The 25,791-nt window shown below is 38.5% G+C and overlaps 1 protein-coding gene across 1 annotated transcript; it reads right to left on the reverse strand.

The window, feature by feature from the left end:
• Positions 1-662: 662 nt before the first annotated feature.
• Positions 663-19,600, reverse strand: gabrd (gamma-aminobutyric acid type A receptor subunit delta). The gene is made up of 9 exons (XM_088937862.1): positions 19,216-19,600; positions 8,720-8,835; positions 6,279-6,346; positions 5,623-5,843; positions 5,321-5,403; positions 4,783-4,920; positions 4,265-4,420; positions 3,478-3,689; positions 663-2,064 (listed from the first exon to the last, which is right to left on the reverse strand). Exons 1-9 carry the CDS (start codon positions 19,281-19,283, stop codon positions 1,753-1,755), a joined length of 1,374 nt encoding a protein of 457 aa, XP_088793988.1. The 5' UTR covers positions 19,284-19,600; the 3' UTR covers positions 663-1,752.
• Positions 19,601-25,791: the final 6,191 nt, after the last annotated feature.

Consider the following 25,791-nt stretch of genomic DNA (forward strand, 5'->3'; position numbering starts at 1 on the left):
AGCTTTTAAAGATTACTGTTAAGGGGGGGGTGGACAAACTTTAACTGCATGGAAGGGTGTATACACTGTTATAAAGGTTAATGCAAAGTTGAAAAGATATGGTCAGGGATGGACATGATAAACTCCTCAAATCTGGACCTCCTCTGTCTGAAGGAAGTCATGTGAAGTCTCTGTCACTGGGAATGAATGGTTGTAGATAAAGGTTCCTGCTTTGAAATGGTCATCTCATATACCAGCCTTCGTTCTGTCTTTCAAACAGTGGAAAACAAAGTTATCTCAGATGACGAAGAGCAGAAAACAGAGGGACCTTTTTCAAAAATATCAGTGTTGTTCCTTAACCCACCCAAGACATGCCCAGTCTCAGCAATGTGCACAAGATAAAACATTTAAGACATCTGAGGTGCATGTAAATGTTTTTAACATGCACCTCAGATAAGAAGAAAAAGATTTGATTTCAGGGACATGTATTAACTAAAAAATAAATTAGTTCTGTTACGTTCAGGCCCGTGAACAGCATATAACTTTAGCTTTCATGCAGTATAACAAATTAATCTACACTGACTGCAACCTGGAAGCATATTAATAATTTAATTAATTGCTAATCTACAAATCTGTTTTTGACTTCAAGTTTGATGCTATCATTTACACAACACAGATAATATGAAATTAACAGAAATGTAGGCTTTTATTTAATTTTTGTATGAATAACATCAGAATAATGACAAACATTGTTTTCAACTAGACACAAGTCATCTACTCTTATAATATCATTTATGCTGTATCCATCATAACACTTGGTTTCACACCATATTATTGGGTAATGTGAGTTATCAAAACAGTATCTCATTGGAGTAATGCAATTCATTTCTCACAAAGTATAATATAACTTGCTCACGTATTAAGCTATATTATGAAATAGAAAAGATTCAGTTCAGGGATGACTGAGCAATAGGGCTCAACCTGCATTTGAAACAAGAGTCTTTATAAAAAGCATCTTCAAAGAAAAGATCAACCTTTACGTCAATGCAGAAATTATGTGACAAAGGGGACAGATACAGGTGATCAAAGAATTGCTTTTAATGTTCTGCAAACAGAGAGATTGACAGGATGTTATAAGATATCCCATGTAATAAACTTAGCGTAATAAAAACGAGACCAAAAGACAGTATGAGTGCATTGAAGGTAAACGTTAAAGAGAGAGTATTAGCATGCAGGATGACTTATCATGTGTTATACAGTATGACTGGCATTGCGCTGTTCTCTTGATCTTGCAGTTGCTGTTTCGATTGTACCGGTACTACTTTTTGTCTATGCAAATAGAAGGGTGGCCGTCTCCTCCTGTCTCCCTGTTGAGGGGTTATTTAATTTGCTCAGGGTAAACAAGCGCGGACACAGATACAAAAGCAACCGATGAAGGCCTTGAGGATGTGAACTGAAGTATTGAACCACAGACACAGAGCTGACCAGAATGTACTGTAGAGTGCAATATGGCAGACGTGGCTACTGTCCAAGAACTCTTTCCTTCCAGTTCCCCTTGTTGCACAGGATGACACAGGACTAACCTGTGTGTGGGGGGGGGGATTTCTGTTCCACAAGGAATAATCCATCGTTTTTAGTGCTGGGGTACCTATCTTATCTTGAACTCGTCTTTGGAACTTGAGGGGACAAATCCCTTGTGAATCACAGCGTTCAAGAGCTACCGGCAGCCATTGTCAAGGTACGCCATGCACGTAGTCCATGTGGCACTCCTGCTCACATGGTGTAAGCCACCCAGTAGATGACATTGACCGCCGCAAAGGCTGCTGGGAAGACCGCCCTGGCGTAGATATCGATGGTGTCCGCATCGATGGGTTTGAACACCGACTTCAGGCTGCTCTTTTTCTCCTCGCCCCCCTCCTGCTTCTTACCCTTTGTCTTCCCGTTCTCTGCCTCGTCCGCGCCGCAGGGAACGCCAGGAGCCCTCTGCGCGCGCTTCTGCCGGTTGGAAACGAGCAAGCCCTGGTTCATCCCCGTTACCGACAGGGAGAAGAGGACCATGGCTTGCTTGCCTTTCTTCACAATGGACTGGGAAGGGGAAGAAGAAAAAATTAAGAAAGGCCATTTTACACCCTCAGACTTGTACTTGTTCATTCATAAGGTTCAGATTATCCTGTATCCTCCTGTATTCATCACCACCATCATACGAGTCAGACTGAAAAGACAAGGCACCTACAAAATTATTGCTAGTCACTATTTATTACTGAATTAAACTTCATTTTCACAGCTTATCATCTTTTTCTTTTTTTACTATAAATAAATCTGTGCTTTTCCCTTTTCTCCATCTTTCCTTTCAGAGCAATATGTTTCCTGTCATATCTGTATACACAGATATATAATGTCATTTGCCAAACCGCTTTATACCATACGGTGTCGCGGGAAGCCGAAGCCTACCCGGCAAGCAACGAGCACAAGGCAGGGTACACCCTGGACAGGGCGCCAGTCCATCTCAGGGCCAGTGCAAGCCAATCATACAGGGGAAAATTTAGAGGCCACGGTAAAGGCCGAGGGGGGAAATTTGGCCCAGACACAGGGATAACTCCCTACTCTTATCAAGAAATGCCAAGGGATCTTTAATGACCACTGAGAGTCAGGACCTCAGTTTAATGTCTCATTCCGAAAGACAGCGCCCAGTACAGTATAGTGTCCCCGCCACTATACCAGGGCACTAGGGCCCACACAGACCGCAGAGTGGGCGCATATATATATGTAGCCAGCATATATAGTTTTGTGTGTTTCAGTAAATACAGTAAATATTCAAATTTTCACAAGAACATGCCACAGATGATTGATTACTATAACATTTAAGGTAATTTTCTAACCTTGCAACTAGAAATAAAAATCTATACATTACACGGAGAAGAATTAATGGAAACGGTTATTTTTACAAATTAAGTATGACCTCAGGGGATTTCTCTGTGGTTCAGAGATGCTATTTTTTCTGGTATAATCTAATGTAGAGACAGCAGGAGGCTGTATGGAATTTTTTTTCCTGTATCTGCAGTCCTGTCATAGAAGCTGACAATTCTGAACAGGAAATTGCACAGACAACAGACTGCAATACTTTTCTTCAAAGTCACTCTAGTGATTATTCTTCTGCTTTTCTTCTGATTACATCTGTGAATAAGTCTCTTCAAAGTGGATGTTTACACCAGAAGACTTGTGATTTCCAAACACTAACATTGGTTATTAATATTTCTCAGATAAAACAAGCAAGTCCATTTGCTGTTTTGTCATTCCGTGGCACAATAGTTTTTGTAAAGGGAACCGAGGGTTCATGATTCCTCCCTGGGGGCTCATATCAGAGATACCCCCACCACAGCAGGAGCCCACATATAAAGTTGGGTGAACTGGAGCAATTCTAGTAAAATAATTCGCCCAAACCACTGCCCTGGACTGCCCCTTCATCTCAGTGTTGTCCCAGATTCGTCCCGTCCTCACCTCTGTTGCCATTTTGTTGGCTCTGATTTTCTCCCTCTGCTTCCTCATGTAGTCGGCGTTGTAGTGGGCGAAGGCATACTCCACCAGGGCCGCGAATACGAAGACGTAGCAGATCCAGAAGTAGACGTCCAGGGCTTTGATGGCAGAGGCTCTGGGGAGAGAGGAGCGTGCGCTGACCATCAGAGTGGTCATGGTGAGGACTGTTGTGATCCCTGGAGAAAACACAAGCAGTAGAATGGTGAATATGAAAGTATTTTACAATAGAAGACACAGCTTTAGGTCCCAGTTATGGAAATGACTACTTCTTAAATACAAATATTTTTTCTATTTTCTAACAGTATTTTACAACATATGTACAATATTTCAGCAGTAAAGCTGAGACATTTTAATTTTGGTGTTTTTTGTAACAAACCTTTGTAGGAATCTCTTTATATGTTCTGTATAAATGTCTTTTAGAAATTGCACAATACCATTTTCAACCAGTCCACTCACTTCTTTTATTGTGTTTCATTATTCTCCATCCTTTTCCTTCATTCTTCTTTACAGTAAGTCCTGCAGTATACAGTATGTGTACAAATAATCTCCCAGAGTCTCTAATATTAAATTATAAATATAAATATTAAATCTGCATATGAAATTGATTTGTAGAGCATCCTCTTCATTGTTCATGTTCTACTTTAATATGTCATCGGTATACTTTCAAAAGTTTGCTCATATATAATTATGGAAAAGTCATGAATTCAAAAATCATGAATCGAAATCATTGCAAAACTCCACGCTCACCCACCTAATGACACCCTTGCAGGCACTGCTGATTGGCTGATCCAGAAGGAAACCCACGACATGGCAACCAACAGTATGGAAGGCACATAGGACTGGATGATGTACACTCCCCGATTCCGCCGTAACTGGAAACATAGACTCAGCCGGGGAAAGCGACCAGCTGAGGCATTGACAAGAGACCGAGTGAAAGGCATGTGTGTAACACTTACTGTATGAGACACTCGTGTTTTATCAGGTGCACTGCATTGAGTGTCATTGACTCTTAGCTGGAACACGTGAGATTTTCCAACATGTGAATTGGCCTCCCTGCATGACATCCATAGTCTACCATGCTGGCATGGCACCATTGGGTATCATGGCTTGATTGCCATGTTATAACTTTGAAAAAAAGACATTAGAATTCAAGCCTTCTGTTTCCAAGCTCCAACATTAACGATGAGTAATTATTCCCTTGCGTTAAAGGAGTAGAGAAGGACTCCATTCCCCTGTCATTCCACAAGCAGTCTCCTGATCATACTGTACCTGATTTAAAGTTCATCATCTCTGTGTCAAATCTGTAGTCGGTAATGGTGAACTGGGACAGTTCCAGTTTATCCAGCCCATGTATATGAGCTTGACTCTCGGACCAGTGATACACAATGTCCTCAGAAGAGTAACCATCTGGAATAAGAAAAAGGTTTATGAAAGCAGTCCTTTATTAGAAATATTAAAAAGATGCATGTTTAATTTGAATTCATTTGATCTGAACATCTCACACCCATAGAACTTGATACTGGCTTGGTTAAATTTACTCTGGAGCACAGGGAGCACTATGCAGAAAAGAACAATAACACTTCCGTACTGTTCTACACATTTACAATCCAAATCCTATGTTTCTAATTTTGTTTTCATGCTTGAAGATAAGATCACAAAAAGAGCAGCTCTACTTCAAATTGCCAACTCTTACAAGAAGCAAGGTAGAAATGAGCGTTTCATTTTTTTGTCTGGTGATGTTTTGCGCTCGGCATATTGTCCAGAGATTCAGACAGGGAGCAGACAGTCATGAAAGATTGAAACTCACAGCTCTCCAGCTCCAGCATGCATTCCTGTTCATCCATGGGATATTTGGTAAGATCCATGTCACATGCCACTGTTGAGGTAATTCTGAAAAAGAGGCATTTTTAAATAATACCAAAGGTGCTTGTCCTTGAACAGACAATTAGAATGTACAGTATGTGAAAATCAAGAGGCATTTAAAATGTTAATGTTAGTATTGCAATACGAATTTGGCCCTTATCTAAATATTTAGTTTCATTTGAGTATACAGCTGAAATTACCATTAATGGTGACGACTGATTAAAACCCCATGTTTGCCAACCATACCGGATGCTGTACAGGATAACTCCGTCAGGCTGCAGGCGGATCAGCTTGTTCTCCACTGTGACGTCGTGAAACCAGGCGGATTTGGCGTTGACGATGAAAGTGTCTGGGAGCCACAGCTTGTCGACGAATCGGCTGTCCAGGCCAAGCGTCTTGTTGGTGTGGTTGTATGAGAGACGGTCATCCCTCCAACTCTGACGCAGAAACACTGTCATCGTGTACTCCTTCAAGAGGAACATAGACACTGTCATCATGTAATCCTTCAAAAGAAAGATAGACACTGTCATCGTGTACTCCTTCAAGAGGAACACAGAAACTGTCATTGTGTACTCTTTCAAAAGAAAGATAGACACTGTCATTAGGTCAGAAAAATAGAAACTCTGTTTTTGCATACTCTTCCATCATACTAGAAGGAACTTTATACTTGATTAATATACTTATACCTGACGATAACAGTAATTGTATTGCTATTGTTTCCTGTTCTTGGATAGCCATTGTGCCACTGTAGGGCTGGCAGAGGGTTTCTGTAATGACTACTGAACTGTAGATGTACGATCAACAAAGGTGCATTATTTTTCTACTTCCGACATTGGTTCCGCTGCTACCTGTGGAACTTCAGCACCCTCTAGAGCAACAGTACTCTAAAAAAGACACATTACCATGTTTGCTTCTGAGATGTGATCGATACTGGCTACTTCTATAGCCATGGCTACGTTCACTGGAGGACCTGTTGAAAAACAATTTACAAAGAAACAAAACAAAGCACCGAAGCAAAAAATGCCATTCTTCCCCATATGGGAGAGCAATATGAGCAAAGCCAACATTTTATAGCTGTTCTTGTCAGATTCTTGACCATCTTAACAGCAATCTAATCATTATGTTTTTTATTATATTTACTCACATTACTTAGGTTTTGTTAACAGCAAAGACAAACCCTTTTTTATGTGAGATCTAAGATATACAGAACAACATCCTTTTTTGGACCACAGACATTATTTTCCAGATTCCTTGTGGTTCACTGTTTGGTCAGTTAGCCTTGGAAATCACTGCTGTTCAATTACACACCAGCAGATGCAGACTGTTAAAGACACAAGTGCCCAAAGCTATAAAAATATGCGGTGATTTCTAATGTCATCATTTTTTCTCATGGCCATCTCCTAAACCCATATTCATGGCTAAACTATCCCATGCCCGATTGTGCAATAACAAAGTTAATGTCATACTGCACTTCTGCTCAAAGTAGACACTTTAATTTCTTCTTCCAAAGGATACAGCAGAATCTCTTGATTTTGTTAATATACTTTTAGCATTAATGTGTATACAGCAAAATATTTTATTCAAAATAGCCTATTTGTAAGAGAGGGGGATAACAATGTTACCCTTTTCAGCATGAAATCTGCATTGGAACATGTTTGTACACGAGCGGTGTAGTTAACACTTGGCTGTACGGATGTTCTTCAGTTCCTGTAAAACACTGACTTGAGCAGCCACTTTATAAAGAGCATCCCGACAAGGCATAATTTATTTACGAAGAAGCATTGCCAAGGATATAATATTCTTGCTGAAAATATGATGAAAGTGTCATGACTTTGAGCTGAAATATTAAGAAGGTTTTAAAGCAGAATAATTCTTTGTTTCAAATTTGTGGTTAAATCCAGACTAATTCATAAGAGCTACAAAGAAAGCCTTTTTCACATGTTAAGATTTAGTGCCTACCATTGAAAGTGCTCAGTCACCAGCTACATAATGTTGTCTGCTACCCTAAGTTAATATTTTTTTAAACACATTGTATTTTTAGGGATTCAGCAGTACATCATTCTCTCCTCTTTCTGGAGTAGCAAGCACATTTTGCCTCCAGCTGTACGTTTACGTTTATAAATCGTTTTAAGAATACACTCCAGAACGTATTTAACAATTTATTGATAGATCTATATTAATATACATTTATCAGAGATAAAAGCAGACAGACCAAGCAAAACTTAAGCAGATACCTGTTTTTTTTACTTAAAAAAAATACAAACGAGAAACTTTATTTCCTCAGTCTGATTATCTCTGTTGACAACCAAACCTGACCTTCAGTGAATTCTGTCAAACTCCATAAAATCACCCCTCCACCAAAAGCCCCACCTCGTCTAGTAGAAAACCACAAACTCAAAACATTCATTTGTAGTTCACACTTTCATTCTGTGTCAGACAGACACAGATGTGGTCAATACTCTACGCTTTTTTTACAATAGAGGGCTTTATTGGTTTAGGTCATGGTTAATGTCGTAAATAGTGTTTTGGGGTCTCACAATAGAATGGATTCACAATTTTTTCCAGTGACTGTTTTGATATTTCATACTTCTTTAATATCAAGGCTGAATCATTTTAAGGCTAAATCATTTTTAAAACTTTCAGATTTTCAAAGGATTATGAGGGCTAGACACCAAGACAGGCAACAGCTGGTAAGTTGTGGAAGAAACATTCTATAGTAGTGTGCCCACCTGTATTGCAATTATCTTCACTGAAATATACTATATACTGTATTTGTGGTCCGTTCAGTCAGACATTTGCAGCTCATCTGACCTGAGTTAAGCTGTGAGATTGAGCGATCTACAGCTGTGGCCATTGGATGATTTACATTTGGCAGCCATTCTTAGCAAGGTTTGCTACTAAAACATTTGAACTGTTATTACTACACTAATGTCAAGGCCTTTAGGCCATTAGGTGATTTTGTAGACACAAGAGTAGACATTATATCCGTATTTGTGCAATTAATGAGCAAAAACATCTGTTATGGGTTGAAACTATTGCTTCACTATTCCGCACACGTACAGTATTTCACATGCCTTAACTTAATGAGAAATAACTTTTTTTATTTTTAGGAATTAATACTGCTTGTTGCAATGAGTCCCTGTTTTGCACTGAAACTGAAAAAAACAGCTGTTGAATATTCAGATCAGAACATTTTATTATCTTAAATGAAAACAAGCTATGCTACATTTCAGTCATAATTTCTATGAAAAGTCCTTACTTCAGCAGTTATGCTAAGAATGACTGGAAATGTAAGATGATGAAATGTGATCCAATGATTACGAGCAATAGATCTCATACTCACCTCCTATCCCAGGACGAAAATTACGTGCATACCCCTTCATTAAATCATCCAGATTAGGTAACCAGGATATTTCAATGTCTGTACCTACATAGTCTCCAATATCACTCATCATCGCCCTAAAGAAACAAAGATATGAAGCCTGTGATATGACACAATAAAGATACATTCTTTCTTTTAAATTTCCAGGTACAAGACACGTACAGTATGATGAACATGTGTGTTGTAGCTTTTTTCAAACCTATTCATCACACTAACAAAAAAACCCTGCTTGCGCTCGATTTAGTAAGATCGGTGGCTTTCAAAACATGAAAGGTTAAAGAGGTGACCTAGGGAGAAGTACTGTATATACAGGATCAGCAGATAGGAGAGCATTTGCAACAAATTCTGCAGATAAAATTAAACCTTAAAACTCTAAATTTATAAAAAAAAACATTTTCAGAAGTGCAAAGTATTTCAGAAAATACTTTATAGGGTTTTGTCGCTGAAAAAGGTTAATTTTCTCCTTCATTAAAGAAAAATACACTGTTTAACCTGTATTTGTTAATATACATAGATATATCTCCTAACATTCCTGTTCCTTCCTTCATTCCTCCACACATCTGCTCACAGCTTTTTTTTCTACCTTTTAGTGTGGAATTAAACTGGAATTAAACTGTACTTGTCCCTGGGGTTAATGACATCTCTCCTAAAGTTACTCAACGCTCAATTGTCCTGGCACATGGTAGTTGCTATGGTTCAGTGCATTCCCAAAATGAAAGATGCAGACTGCCAGTAAAGATGTCTGCATTAGTGAAAGAAATATAATTGGAGGTTAAGAGAGAGAGGAAATCAAAAGCACAATTTAGTTTATCCACAAGAGGGCAACCTCCCCCCCTCCCCCAGTGACACTGCAAGCAGTTGTTCACCCATCGGCTGCTAGGTTAGTTCAACATTAGACGAGGACAAAAGATGATATAAAGATCCCAGAGTATTAGTCAGAAAATTCTTCAGGGTGAAGGGAGAGAATATAGAATAAAAGTATAAGAATATAATTTTAGAGTGATTTAAATTAAACTTGACTAATAAAAGCACCTGAGGTGTGCAATACTCACTAGTAGTTATCACGGTCCATAATTATACAACTCCAAGACACTACCTGGAGAGCATGTGCTCCTGCTGTTGGCCACCTCCCATATGTACTGTACCAACTGTTGTGACACAAAATATCTCTAATGTTCAGAACCACAACGGGTCAAACATCTAAAGTTATAAATTTCAAATGAAAACATTACTACTGTGCTATTGTACTGTACATAAAGAGGATCAGTTCCATTGGAATTGTTCATCAATCTGTTGGAAATTTGAGTTTGAAGTAATTGTTGTCAAGCAATGGCAATGGTAGAGAAGAGGAAGGTGTACTGAAGAATACAAAAAGCACGAGGTCCTGGCTATGCTCTTGTGAGACTTGCTGAGCCCCTGTGCACAGAGACAGAGGAGTATGATGATGTTGGCCTAGAGGGCATGTGACCATCCTGCTCCCTCTGCTTACTGGAGGTTCTTGCCTGTTGACTTTCACTTCCTCTTGAAACAGAAAATACAGGAAAAAGCTTCTGTTCTGTTTTTTATGAGGGGAGTTGGCCGGGGCCATTCCTGGCTAAGCAGTTCTTTTCAAGTTCAAATCGAGAGCTGAAGGAAAAAGAGTAAAAAAACAAAAGCTTTCGAGTGGCTGCTTTTCGTCTGTGGCTCACTGCACATAACTAGACTGATTATGATTCATTCGATCAGCTTAATCCGTATCTGGTTCAAGGAGACATTAATCGAGATAATCTGCCCAAGTGCACTGGGCTCTGCAGAACTCTGAATAAGTGGAATTTTCATGGAAACTCTCAGAAAAACACGAACAAGGAGACTATGCATTAGGAGACTATGATTACAAGTCATCGATGACTGACTTGTAATCAGCACACTGTGCCTTGCACTGTGAAATACATACACATCCCTATGGATAATGTATCATATACCAAACAGTTCTGAAAATGAATCAAAACAAAATCACAGAGCTTTCAGAAGACCTTATATTGCCCCACGGTCTTTACAAACTAGCAGGAACAAACACGTGATTGAGGGATCCGCTGAGCTCATGTCCTGAGGTCTTTTACTGTGAAGCTTCTGCAGCCTTTCTGCTTGCTTGTCTGAGGGAGGAGAAAGGAGGCTGCACGCTCAGTGCAGTGCTTGATGCTTTTTTTTAACATAGCCCCTTGGTTAAAAACAAACAAGAAAACAAAAAGCCAGCGCAAGCAACTGCATTCCATTAACTAGGCCTGCCTGCGGCCATCAGTGTTATTTGGCAAGTTTCATTAAACTTAAGACAGACAAACCAACGTGCCCACATGCTTCCAAGGAAAACATTTAGCATTTGTACTGCTTATTTAAAATTAGAGCCATGCTTTCACTTAGTTAAGTTTGGATTCTGGTAGGCCTGAATACTCCCAGGGCAATCCTGTGACAATGCATGCCATTTTAACTAACCAATTGTTTTCAAATACATTTCTGTGGTCAGACGTAAGTCAAAACATCTTCCTCAGCTCTGCCCTGAAGGAACCACGTAACTGAGATCTGAAAACAGGTATATTCTCATGACACCTATAAAACATTCGGAACTATTGCGCATAGTGTTTATTTCTTTAAATTATACAACAATAATGAAATATTTTATTATATATACAGTAGCACCTTTAAAAGCAATTATATCAAAGTGCTGATTTCCAATTCCAGCTCAGAATGATCAAATTGCTTCTACTTGTTTCCACATATGGATTTGGAGCCAAAATTGTAATTAAACATAACCTTTGTAACACAAATCCACACATGATGCATATTTCATTACAATATTCTGTGAATCTCATAGAATTGGAAATGTCAATATCTGGCTATCGCATGTTCAAAATATGACAACCATTACATCATGGAAATGTCTCTAACAGTGAGTCACATTCCAGTTTTTAGTTAACACTACGACCATTTCAATTATACTGATGAACCTGATGGCAATGCTATTCTAGTCTGGGGCTCCATTTCTCCTTAAATTAAGGAAATTAAAAACTAACTTTTAAGATGTTACAGTTAACAAAGAAGCCTGCATGAGTTCTTATCCAGCTCTTGAAAAACAAAAGGCAGGTACTTCTCTGCAATATTTAAAATAAAGTTTCTCCTTATCAACTGAAAAGCCTTAGAAGCAATTTCAGGTATTTCACACAGTTCTGTGCAGTGGGTTGAGCTGCATGTTGAATGGACCATGACACATCCCAAGGGAATTCAAACACAGTCAGCTTGCTTTTGTTATTGGAAAACAAAAGGAAAGAGGGAAAGGTAGAGGGCAGTTTTCATGAGTCATAGTCCCAAGATATTGATGCTTCTGAATTGATTTCAGCACACGTTTAGTAGTGAACATCAAAACACACCATCTGCTGTCAGATTGACAACATTATAAATTGCATACACCTACCCATTTTAGTTAGCATAAGACCTTCCTAGGAACAGGACTGCAATACTGAATCTCTTCTAATCTGTGCAATCTCATAATTTTGCTTTGCTCATGAGCACAATCTTATGTGTTTACTACAGTATGCTGTAAAGCCTGGGTCATTTCAATGGCACTTTGGGGTCCTTTGGGATGAAAGGTGTTCTATAAATATTAGTAGTAGTAGTAGTTGTTGTTGTTGTTGTTGTTGTTGTTGGTTCAGATTTGACATGTGAAATGAGTCATCACAGCAACATCTCTGCTACATGCACTGGCTTGCTCCTCACTGTCTTGTCTAATTGTCTAATTTTATTAACTGGAATTTTTTAGTTCCACCATCTTATATTCAATGCCTCAAGGACATCGTGTTACTTGTAAGAATCAAAAAGAAGAGGTGTAATACAAGGATCAATTCAGGTAGATTTGGCAACCTAGGCAGCAGCATTTGCAACTTTGTAATCTGACATCATCACATCTGAGAAGCTAATCATTAGATCTGATCAATACCGGGATGGAAGACCTCAAAGGATAACCAGATTGCTGTTATTCCATCTGGACAAGCAAGTGGCACTCTTCATTTATAATCTGAATTTTCCTGTATTTTGACTGGACAAGATGCAGCATTGAGTTCATTTAAGACTTGTGATTCCAAAGTAATGGGAGGTGGGAAAGAAAAACAATCAAGCTAAGCAAATAGCAGCAAAAATAAAGAAGGTTACTCTGCACTTGAGAATTGTATACAATTCTCATGTCTTTAAGTCCAGTACTTAGCACTACTGCCTGGTACCCTGGCATTAATTCAGAATTAGCATGGCTTTCCACAAGAAGTCAGTGGGAAGGAGACAGAAGCTAACAACACGACAGGTGTGAATGTTGAGCTTGTTCATTTCTCTTGGGTTTGTCAATGTCCCTCCGAACATAAAAAATGATTGAATTATTACAGTACAGCAATGAGTGGAAGAAGACAGTAAAAACATTATTTTTAAATTTTAAAACAAGTCTTATTTTTAAAAATATGTTTCTAAATTATGCAAGTAGAATTTTACTGAAAATGCATTGGGAATCCTTCTCTTATATTAAAGCATAGATGCATTTAAAGCTGAATGGGGTGATGTTTATTTTCAAAATAGGCAATTTCGCTCCCTGCTGAAGCAGTTGTTGGACAGCAGTGACAGTTTCTAATAGCAATTTAAATAAGCCTTCCTCTATGCCCATAAAAATCTGTGTATAAGCTTCCTAAGAGACACATTCTCCTGAGTGCCATGGAAATGAGTTGCTAATTTTGGAAATAGCTTGGCATAGGATAACTTAACCCACTAAACAACTTTAATTCCTTACACTGCCATTCCGATTGTTACAGAACACGATCTTATATTTATAGAACTTGATGTTTGAGTTGTGTTTTACTGCCTCAGCCTTACACAAAGTGGCGCTTTTTTGTAGTGTGTCAATGTATGACATAATGACAAGTCTGACGCAAGTAGCTTTTGGATACTTAAATAACCCTTAGCATCAGGTCCCACTGTTAAAGGAACATTTTCACTGAAATTAGTCTGCAAATAACACTGAAAAAATACAAAAAGGAGAGGGATCCAAAATGAGATACAGTACTCAAGCAGCCAAAAGAAATTGTGATTTTAATACTTAATACAATGATCATATCAAATATATGCCGTCTATGGTCTTCTAAATATTTCATTAACTACATAGAAAAGCTACAGTGCCAATACGAAGACCCTGTAGTTGTCCTATATCGTCATATTAGCCTGATCTAAGACTAAGTAGGTCATATTGTATTGCTACTTCTACTCAGATTATTTACTAGAAAAATCTAAATTAGGCAACTGCAAAGCAAACCTCCTTGTCACCTTTGACATAATAACCCTGTCTTTATCTCTATATTTTTAAGGGTCACTACACCTTGATTAAAAGATATGTAAGCTTGGCTTGGCAAACATATTAATGATGCTGTTTCAAAGCTTTTAATTAACATATAAAAAGTCTGCTATTGGCAGTCCATGAGATGTTTATTAAATATTCATAGATGCAGATAAATGTTTAATGTGGATTTGAAAAGTTTTAAAATGTAATGGCATGATTTATTGAGTATTTATTTGGCACATAGTACTTTATGGTGTATTTTTAATTAAAAACATGAAACTATATGTTTATACCATACCTATGCAATTCTATGTTTATATTATATATGAAAAATAAAGCACATCTTGGATGTTATTACACATTACATATTCAGAGAGTAGGATACATTTTTTAATCATGTCGAACAGCTGACACACTACAGTTCTAAGCAGAACAAGAGTTATAACTTCACTAGAGCCTTTTTGCTCTTTTTTGCCTGTTTGCCTATTATTCTAAAGATGAAAATAGAAATTTAAAGCCTCTAGAGAAATGGTCTGATCAAAACCTACTGTATTTAATTTTTAACATTCTGAAAATATTGTGCACAGTTATTACAGAAACCACATTGAACTATACATATTTAGTACTAGTGCAATAATCCTCCCATATTTGTCAAATAGAAGGTTTAGTTTTATATATATAATTAAAATGTTTTTTATAGCTTTATTTAAGTGTTAATCTAATTATCTGTTTTCAACAGAAAAACATTCTATAAACCATGTGGGTAGAATATGCAAAATTTCTGCACATTTTGAATCACAGGTCTAGGGATCTGTTTAGTTTGGTTCATTACCATAGATGATGAGTTTTTTGAAGAACTCCAAACATTTTTGCTATATACAGTAGCAATCCATAGCATTCTTTATAATCCTTTAATATATGTAAAACATTTTGCAATAAAGTACATGTGCCTGTTGTAACCCTGTCTATATACTGCATGTTGAAGCATGTCATGTGCAGCTTCTTAAAAATCAATTTGAGCACTAATCTCTCTGACCCTGGAAACTTTCCAAGAAGTTGAATCTGTTGTGTGCCAGGAAATGAACATCGAGATATTAAAGAAGGAAATGATCTGCAAGAGGATTTCAGTGAAAAGATCTAAACAGTTCATGAACTATTAAGAAGACCATAATGTACAAACTCACCCCTTCTGTGAGGTTTGAACTGAATATTATTCTATATATTTATATACACACTATATTTATTTTGAGAATGGATCAAGATTTGAGGCATTTACTAAGCCCAACATCACAACTGTCACTAAACTACATGCACTAAAGCTAAGATGTTTCTTATCTTTTATAATAAAAGTGGTGCAATTATTAGAACCCAGAGCCATTTATAGAAAACTAAGTGAAGTGAAGTTTCCAGTTAGTTTTCCTCTTGAGTGTATTTTAAGTAACGTAATTCTTCAGGAAGCCCCTGGAGAAAACAAAAGACTGAAAGGTGACATAAAGTGGAAATCCATTTTTCGGATTTCTGGTAAGTTGATTTTCTTTTGCTAATATTTTATATCAGGGTATTTTAAGTTTAATGAAACACTGAAACAGAGAGACTGCATGTGCTTGACGATTAACCTATCAACAACCTAAATAAACCTGTTCCTGCTTCAGAAACAGTTGAAGAAGGACCTGCTGCATCTTCAAAAAGAGACACAACATACAGTGCAAACCATCTGGCATATGAATAAATGCAAATCTACACGCAGGGCAAAAAAAATCAAAATGCCCAGTTACCTCCATTACTGTCCTTATCATATTGAATTATTGATACACTGAAGAAGGGTCCACAGCTGAAACGTTGTGTTTCCTTTCTTTTCTGTTCAGCAGGAATAAACCCGTTACCTGTTCCTTTGCAGCCTACACATGCTGACGCATGCTGGAACTACTATTCAACTACTACTTTGTCTAGAGAGTTAGCAACACGTGGCAACAGTGTGACGTGTGTGTTAGTGCACTAGACTGGTAACTAGAAGGTCAAGGGTTCAAATGCCCAGTGGGGCACTGCTGTTATGCCCTTGAGCCAATGCGCCAGAGCAAGGTACAGTATATCATTAAGACTGCACCAGTAATATGCCCGGTTGTATAAACTGGTAAAAATGTAAGTCTTTGGATAACGCTGAAATGAATAAGAAATAGGGAGGGCAATGTGGTGGTGAATTTCAGGTCTGGGTTCAAATTCTGGACCTGAGGTGCTATCTGTGTGGAGCTTGTGTATGTTTCACATGTTCACATGGGTTTTCTCTGGATACTGTGGTTTCCTCCCACAGACCAAAGACATACTGTACAGGCAAGTTGATTGACTTCTTCTTCTTCCTAGGCGTGAGTGTGTGTTTGTGTCTGGGTGTGTGCCCTGTGATGGACAGGTGTCCCGTCCAGGGTGTACCCAGCCTTGCGCTTGTTGCTTGCTGGGATAGGCTCCGGCTTTCCTCCGACACTGAATGCGAAGAAAATGTTCGAACATTAGAAAATGTATTGATGGATGGAATAAATGGGGACGTGGAAAAGAGGTGATGATGGCCCTTGTGATACAGGAAATGTCAGTGGAAAAGGACACCTCTCACTGCACCGCCTTCGCATGAGCTGAAGTAAAGAGGGAAAAGCTAACTAAACTTCCTGCTTCAGAGCAGCTGGAGAAGGGCCTGCTGCATGTACAGAGTTTAACGAGTCATATCCACGGTAGGTGTTTTTCAGGTTAGCCACACAGTCCACAACGTGTACTGTAGATCAATAAACGCAGTTTTAAATGAGGTGTGGTAAAAACATGACCGTGGCTCTTTTCATTTTCCAGTTACATTTTAAGGTTTTTTTTTCTTGAATTCAAATATTTCATCAAGCGTCCCTAATTTTCTTAGTTCAGAAGTCTGATTTTCAGCTTTTAAGAGTCAGGGAGGTTTTATTCTTCTCAGACAGCACCACTGCAGATCCACATCACGGGGAAGAGATCGGTTTTATCATACATGTTTTAATGATTAACATTCCCTGAATTTATGGGTTTTCTTTCCATTTTTCCATTACAATGAAATAGTTCTGCTTCAGATATTTTACTCTTAAAAATATCTTTTACGTTTGCAGAGACGTTACAAAACTATAATTCCCACTTTCCCTTGTCAAATCGTTCATTTTGCTATAGTTAACAATCTGACACAAATATTACAAATTATAAAACCACGGTGTATTTATTAAGAGGTTTGCTAGTGTTATTATTATATTAGATATAAATCTAAAATATAATATTAGATATGATATTCTTAGATTCTGTTAAATTGTCTCTGAAGAAAGATTTAAGCGCAAGCCAGGCGCAAACCTTTTTTCTTCTTCTATTTTTAACACTGCTCTCTTCGTTTCCCCTTTGCAACACCCTTGCGAACAATGCCTTTAAAAATAAACACTGAACTTTTTTTTCTAACGGACACTGGTGAATCTTTGGACTGTGACCATTTTTCAAATTTAAGCGAAGCTCTGTAGCTGCGCTCTCCACTTACATAACTCCTCACAACTTAATCCTTCAGAAAACTGTTGTAACATCACGTCGCTCTGACTGTACTGAGATTTATTTTAGGATTTGAAGTGTGATGTTATTTTCAGGCAATATACTGTACACAATATGAATATGTGATATAGAGAGACAAGGGAGTGCTCACATTTCGGCATTTCGGCAAGTCATCATTTTCACAAACGTCAAATGACTGTACCAGCAGACTTTGCAGTTAAATTTCCGAAATCTCATGAACTATCTCATCAATTCCAGGTGGTTTATACGGTTTTCAGATGGATAGGTAGAAAACAAGCCCAATTTGTTCGTGCAAATGACTTACTCTTACGTCTCCGTAAATTGTGTATTCCGTTGCCGACCACAGAAAAAGCACTAACACAAATGACAATGTTTTTTTTTCTCTCAGAAGCAGCACTATACACGTTGTTAAATCGTCAGTCTTCTATATAATTTGCATTCTACTCTCCTTACTGTATATAGAGCAGAACGGTAATACAGATAAACTCCGTATCAGCATTCCAACCCCGACACCTTTGGAGAGCATTCGAGGTGTGAAAAAAGAAAGCTACACAAGAATATATATATAAATATTTCTTTTTCTGAGTATACCGCAACAGCACTGGTTCCCGCACGGTGTACAGTACGTTCCAATGTTGAACTTGCTCATAATAATTGTGGCCCGTGGATATTCATCAGTTGGTAAGTCTTGATTAGACTTTTTAATCAGGGTAGGGGTTGTACGATTTTTTGGGGGGGAACTCTCTTACAGCAGATGGGTTCCTGAATGTAATGTAGCTTATTTGTTTATTTCCATTTGTATAGTGCCGTGTACTGGCGCTAAACCCTTTCTCTAATCCCCAAACCATGTTTAAAGACTTGAAGTAACTCGGCTTAAACCGAGGGGACAAAATGCTGAACCAAGCACTACAGACATTCCAGTGGCAGCGCTGGAATTTTATTTCTTAATTCTCAGTTTTCAAGTGCTGAAACAGGAAACGCTGCAGTGAGAGTTGACCTCAATAATGTTATAGCCACGGCTCCCTCATGCTATAGCGCGTTTCAGCGAGCCGAATCCCGCCCCGGCAGATAGACACAAGGAGAAAGGATTTACCCTGGACTGGACTCCAGTCTGTGACAGGCAACATCAACACACACACACACGGGGACAATTCAGAGAGCCCAAATAAACCAGCCAGCATGTCTCTAGTGCGACGGGTGAACATGCAAACTTCACCCAGAAGGAGCCACTGCCCGGATTCGAACCCAGGTCACCAGAGCTGTGAAGCGGCAGAGCTAAGGACAAGGACACCGTTGTACTCCAATAACGGTTGTCATTAATAACGCGTCAAATACACTTTACACGTGTAGTACACTGGGAAACTAATCATAGGAGTTACCAGGCATGGAATAAACAAGCATTGAAACATACTAGAAAGGAGTCTAAAAGATACTATGTGTCGTGTCTAGTTGTAAGGTACAAAACAATGTATTATACTCTCAATCACGAGGCATCTTTTTTTGTTTAAGTAGTTTTAGACTTTGCGGGCGCGCACGCACGTACAGAATACTGCACCAACCGTACCTGGTAAACTTGTTCCGCTGGACGGACAGAAAAAGCGCAGCTGACAAAATCAAAGTGAGATACTCCATTTCTGCAGGCTGATAAAGTTCTCCAGTTCTGGTTGTTGGTGGGTTTTTTTTTCTTTAAATTCAGGCAGCTCACAGTAACGGCGTCTCTACAGCCCCATCCCGCTGGAAACGAACAGTTGGAAGAGGTCGACGCTCCTGGTTTCCCATTTTCCGAGCGGCTGCGGCGGTCCGTGTAGCAGAGGGCGCAGTTGCAGCGCGGTGAGTGCACTACAGCGCGCTGGCGCAAAGCTGGTGCGCTCTCTTCGCGAGCCGGCGCGCTCCGACTGGACCGCAGAACCGCTTAACCCCCCGCGCGCTGCCCGCTTTTTCTCTGCCATAGGCAGCCAGCCCACGAACATTTTAAAGACGTGCACGGTCATGCTTACGTTTGTTGTGTGTGTGTGTTCATGAGTGTGTGTACAATATTATGGCAATGTATCTGTTTAGTCTGGGGCTAATGAAGAACGGGTCTCGAAATGAGTGTTCTGCTGAAGCATCACAAAAAGTTATGATTTTATAAGCGCGGGGAAAACTCTGTCCCCTAATTCTCCAGAATAAACATTAAAAAATACCACTTCAGAAAAGCCAAATATTCACCAGCTATTAAAAGGCTGATTATTGGCATTATCTTATGTATAGCTTTAGGAATAACCAGCAAATTGGTATCTCCCTTTAAAGATATTCCAGGATAGTCACCTAAAATTTAAGAAACATTTTATATTAGCCATCTGAAAACTGAAGAAAGGAGAAATGTACAGTAGCAGGAAGGTGAAGGAGATGGTGTTTTTTTCCCATCCTATCTATTAACTTGCATAAATTAGAAGCTACGTGAATAGCTAATGGAGACTTTAATCCCATTCAGTTTTATAGCACAAGACCACCATGTGTGTAAGAAGGGTAAAGCAGTGAATCCACAAAGCATTTATTTCTGAGTTATAAAAAATGTTTTTAATAGTCTTCCCCTTAAGAAACATACAACTTCAAACAAGAGAAAGTGTTGAAGGTTACTGAGTCATGAATACAATTGCTTCAGAAGAAATCCCTCTGTATTTTCACATGTAAGGGGTTCAAAATTCATAACTGATTGTGTGGATCCAGGGGAGGAGGAAATCACTTCTAATCAATATACTGAGGACAGGGAGTTTGTAGCAAACTCTCCATCATTCATGTTAGAGTGACTGGAACACTCCTCTTTGTGGATAAGTGATATCACTGTGGGATGTTCTCCTGTAGTTTGTTTTTCTTCTTATAAAGGTGTCCTTATCTGAATCTACTGTAGGTTAAGGGATGGCCCATACACAGTTCACTTACGAGTTTGTTTGCAAACATGTTGAATAAAATAATCCTCCTATCCACTCCATTGCTTCATCATTTGTATTTTCCAGATCTGTCATATAACGAGGGATAAGCTTGGATCAATTTGTGTTTTCACATAGTATCAGTATTACTAACACAGAATGTCTCCCCCAGTGCAAACCATACCCTTTAATGAATTGCAATTCATACATTATTGTCTTTACATAGTTATGGTTTGCAAGTTATAGTTTGACAAAAAAAAACATTCGTGTTTTTTTATCTAAACTCCTTTTTCCCACAGTTATATTCACTTACACTTGCCCCATGAATTATAAAATATTTGACCCTGAAATTAGGGTGACAAAATTAATAAGAAATTCAGCAATACTGTATGTGTCTTCTTTTTAGTTAGCAGCTTTGCTGTTCTGCGTAAATCTGCATAATAAATTATAAGCCTAAAATAAACTGAAGTAAAAGACTAGCTTACCAGAGTTTCCAGGGCTGTTTAAATATTTTTGCATTTCATATTTTCATGTTCCAGTGCCTGACATAACTAGTTCTTGAAGCAATATGTGCTGAGAAGACATTGCAAATATAATGCTTACATACTGTATAATCATGTTTCCAAACTACTGTAGTAATAACATTGGGAGAATGAGTGATTGCATACAGGGTTTACAGAGAGCAGGAAGGGGAGATTACTTTTAACGGTACATCTGATATCATTATTCAAAGTATGGCAATACAATTGACTAAAAAAAGAATATATGTTCTGTGGGTACTTCTTTAAAAATGTTGCCTTTATATTAAAGATACATGACTACTGCATATTCTATAAATAGGAAATGGTACATTTTTGCACAGAGTTGGTCCATTAAGCTGCAGTAATGCAACAGAATGCTTTCATATTCCTGGTGTTTTTAAGTGATTTTTGCATCCATTGTGGAAGCTTTGTGGACCTCCTTGAGACACTGTCACTCGCCACAGAGGAACAAACCTATCTGCAGCCTCCAGACAAGGTATTAAGACAGCGCTTCACTCCACAGCGAACGCTGTCTGAGGACCCCGACTTCGCCTTCATCCCCCTCTCTCCTTCCAGAAGAGCAAGCATTCATCTGAAGTTTTCACTCTGGCTGGAAATCGGCTCTTATCTACGGCAGCCGGGCGGGATGAAGCCTGAAAATGCCAATCAGAAGTTTAACATTTACGGCAATAAAACTTTGATGGCACACTCCAAGAAGACTTTTCTTCTGTGAGGCTCAAAGGAAGAAAAAAGGAGCTGCTGAAAGAAGAGGATGGCAAACATTGCAGAGATCTCATCAAGAGGATAAAAGAAATGACTTAAGCAAGAGTCAAAAGCTTTTAATATGGGCTTCCCTGTATATATCTTTTAAGCTACAGTTTATAATGTGTGGACTCTGCAGAAGGTATTAAAGTTATTCCCAAAAGTGCCCCTAATATCCCTGCCTTTAGAATACTGAATCTCAGTGATGGGATAGCTCTGCTTAATATGAGCTAGCAGAATGGCAGATCTTAAGAAATATAACACTTGATCAAAATAAGGCTAAATTCTGAGCTTCAGTGAGATTTGTGTGATTGGCAAAAAAAACATTACGATGTCCTTTGTAACACAGAACTCCTTCTGCTGCTGCTCCTGGTTTGCTGTCATGTTAAGCACTATAGTTCACATTTAACCAAAGCATTTGTTAGTTGTTGGTTTTTTTTGAAAAAAGGAACACAAGTCTATTGCCATGGCATCAATAGATGTAGAGGACGTAAGTTTTAGATGTCAGAACAGCACATGGACATGAAGACCACAGATTTTCATAAGACAGCAGTTTCCAGTTTGCCACAGTCTAAAAAAGGCAGGTCAAACTAAAAAAAACACTAAATAAATACAATAACAAAGCTGTTACTGCAAACCTTGACATGTTAAAAGCTTACCTTATGACAAGTGCTATTTTCAAGCCTCAGTAGCTGTTCTGTTAGATGCTCAAAGCTTCCTTATCCGAAGGAAGACCTCCTGCCTTGTTTTTACTACAGCTGCTGGCGATTAATGAGATGGGTCAGGATTTAATGGATCATGTGGTAATGGAACTCCACTTCTCCATACTACAGCTGTCAAGCATGTTTTTATACAGCTTAAGACAGTCAAAGCAGCTCTGCTCGGCACTGCTTAAAAAATCTGTCCCCTTCGGAGCTACTCGATTTTTATGGGTGTCTTCTGCTTGTTCATTTCATGAGTAATCGGGTCTGTGTTTCTTTGCATTGTTTTAAGTCAAATTTCACTAGTTAGAAGTAAACTCATGTTTGGCCCACTGTAAAACAGCAGGACAGGTGAGCTTTGCTTAGGAATCCAAGGCAAAGTGTCAATAAGAAGATGGAATGAAATATACTGGTGGTTTTTGTGGTTGGTGGTCGAAGTGGGTGGTGTTTTTTGCGTTGGTAGTAGTGGCGTTAAGTGATGCAATTCTGTTTTTACGGCTCTTGCTTTAATGAAGTGATGCATTCCTCTTAGTTCCTCTCATCTGCAATCATTTCAAAAACAAAAGAACCAGGAAAGAAGCAAATGTAGGCGTTAGAAAGTCAACACATGGATACGGATGGATACTTCATAAGTCCTTGGGCAAATCGATAAGATTCCAGAGATGCTTTCTTTAAACTACTGTTTATATGCTTATGTGTAGTATGCAAAGCTGTGTGCAACGTTCACTACAATGATAGAGATAAAATAACCGAAAAGAAGCTAAAACAGCCCAGATTTTATTCACCAGCAGACTGCTTCCTTCACCAAAAGCCCAGAACAGAATATTGTGATGGACCTAAGCAGATCTTTATCAAGAAATGGTCTGTCTTGCATTTTTTCATGCATTGTAGGACATGCCTTCATTTTGGGACTGGAGAAGCTTTGAACTTTTAACAATACTTTAAAGACCACACTGTCATGAAGGACTCAGCTGACACAATACGTATTCTCCTGGGTGACATCATCTAAGCTGTCAAACCTTTTCTTTCCCTTGTCTTAATTATTTCAGTTCTCAGAAAGGTGTTCTTTCTAGAGAGTGTGGTAGCGTCAAAGTAAATGAAATCTAAAACCTAACAGAGGAAATTGTAGGCTTTAAACAACAGCAAAGGGAGACTAAAACACAGCAGTTATCCAGTGTTTAAAACTAAATAATGAGTCAGCAGAGGAACTGTTGCCTTAGGAAATACAGTAAAAATATTGAAATGAGACTTCAAATGGTTGGAGCCTTGTGAGCAGACAAAGTTGTGAAATTATATTCCATATATTATTTCTGTGAGCTTTGATGTCTGGGGCTCTAAATTAAAAAATAATGGTTTGGTCTCATCTCCTCATTTTGTTTCATTATGATATTTAGATTTTAAATTTCAGCCTAAAATCATGGTTCCCCAGCATCTTGCGCAGCAGAAAAAGATGTCCCTGCTTTTTTCGCCTTTTACTGACAACTAAAATCCTCTTTCCAGACTACCGGCACTCGGAGATATTAACAAAAAGAAAAAGGCAAATTCAACAAAATACATCTCGAGGCAAGCTTCCTAGTCAGGGAGAGCCAGACTGTGTAATCAAGTGAATGAAAAATTCTGGAACTTTGGAGTATGTAAGCGTATTCACCCCTGGAGCACAGCTTTACATTAGGAAACCTCAGTGTTAAGTGTATTCCTTCGGCAGAAATACTGGTTGGTTAGGGAAAATAAATTGAACACTTGAATCATGCCCCCTCAGTTCCTTTGTCCTGTCAGTATAGGATATTCCTTCTAGCCTGGGAATGTATCTGGTCATTCTTCTCTGGCCTGGTTCGAGAGCAGCAGTATATTTTTGTAACATGGTGACCAATGTTAGACACTATATTCTAAACAAGGTCTTATTAGTACAGTGTACTATTATGATGTAACCTAACTTGATTTAACTTACACATTTTTAAATAGATATGCTAACATTCTGTTTGCGTTTCGTATTGCATCTTGCCATTGTCTAAGCTGTAATTGATGTAACATAACATAAACACCTTTCTTTTTTGTACATAGCTTCTCCTGGCTCAGTGTTTACCATCCTACAGTATATTTCTAGTTTATGTTTTTGATATCTGCATGTAACACTGTGTACTTGTCTGTATTAAATGTCATCTGCCAGGCATTTACCACGTTTTGTAGTTGCTCTAAATCTTTTTGAATTTCTTTCATTAACTTTCTGATTTTAAAATCTTACACAATAGTAGCAATATCCTTATGTTCAGGGCCTGTCAGGGCTGGGTGGATTTGAGAAGGAGCCATGTGAGGGCTGTGTGAACTAAATTAAATCTGAGCCATGTTTTGTTTGTTTATAAGTAATATTGAGTAAGTAGTGTTTTTATCATTCTGGAACATTTTAGCCCAATGGATTTTGCATAAGCACGCTTGATCGGCATTAAAATAAGTTAGTTTTAGATCATTAAGTTTTAACTATATTGGCCTAAGGGTGAAAGTATGTGTGTTAAACAGAAGGAAATTGATTAATTTCAGCCTCATTTACCTGACCTAACAATCCAATTCATCTGTTCTGCATTTCCCTGCTTATATAGATTATTCAGCATTGTGGTACTGATGTGTTAAATGCTCGTTTTAACACTTTCTTATACCATGGCACACCACAAAAGTGTGTATAGAATCTAGTAACCTTGCTAATCATAGCAAAATGCCAGGAAGCAGGAAGGTTTTTCCATCACACGCACAATTCCCCCCCACACACACACACACACACACAATTCAGGTTAGGCCACATAAATTATGGTGTTCCAAATCTGATTTACTGCACGTCATTATGTAATATGAACACAGAAGGGGAACACAGCCTGCTAATGACAAGATTCTAGATACCTCTTATAGTAACCAAATAAGCCATTTACTTAAATAACTTGGAGAGTACCAATTTATTCAAATGGACATTTGCTGAAGCAATTTTAAGTAAAGGACCTCACTCCAGTGTACAACCACAATGTCCCCCAAGAATATGAACCCACACTTTAGCTGTCTGGAGCCCAGCACCCCAAACCACTATTCCACTGGTACAAGTCAGCTGCCAGTGTGTTTCCAATCTGAGGGGTCTAAAAACCAAATAAAAGCCAATCCTGAAATTTTGAAAAAAGAAGAAAGCATGCCCTGTCATTCTCATCCATCTCATCATCTCATCAGCTGCTTCAGTCTCTACTATTTAGCAGGCATTATAAATCAACTA

Source organism: Atractosteus spatula, chromosome 20, assembly GCF_055471065.1.
Source record: "Atractosteus spatula isolate fAtrSpa1 chromosome 20, fAtrSpa1.hap1, whole genome shotgun sequence".
In the NCBI taxonomy this organism is placed as follows: domain Eukaryota; kingdom Metazoa; phylum Chordata; class Actinopteri; order Semionotiformes; family Lepisosteidae; genus Atractosteus; species Atractosteus spatula.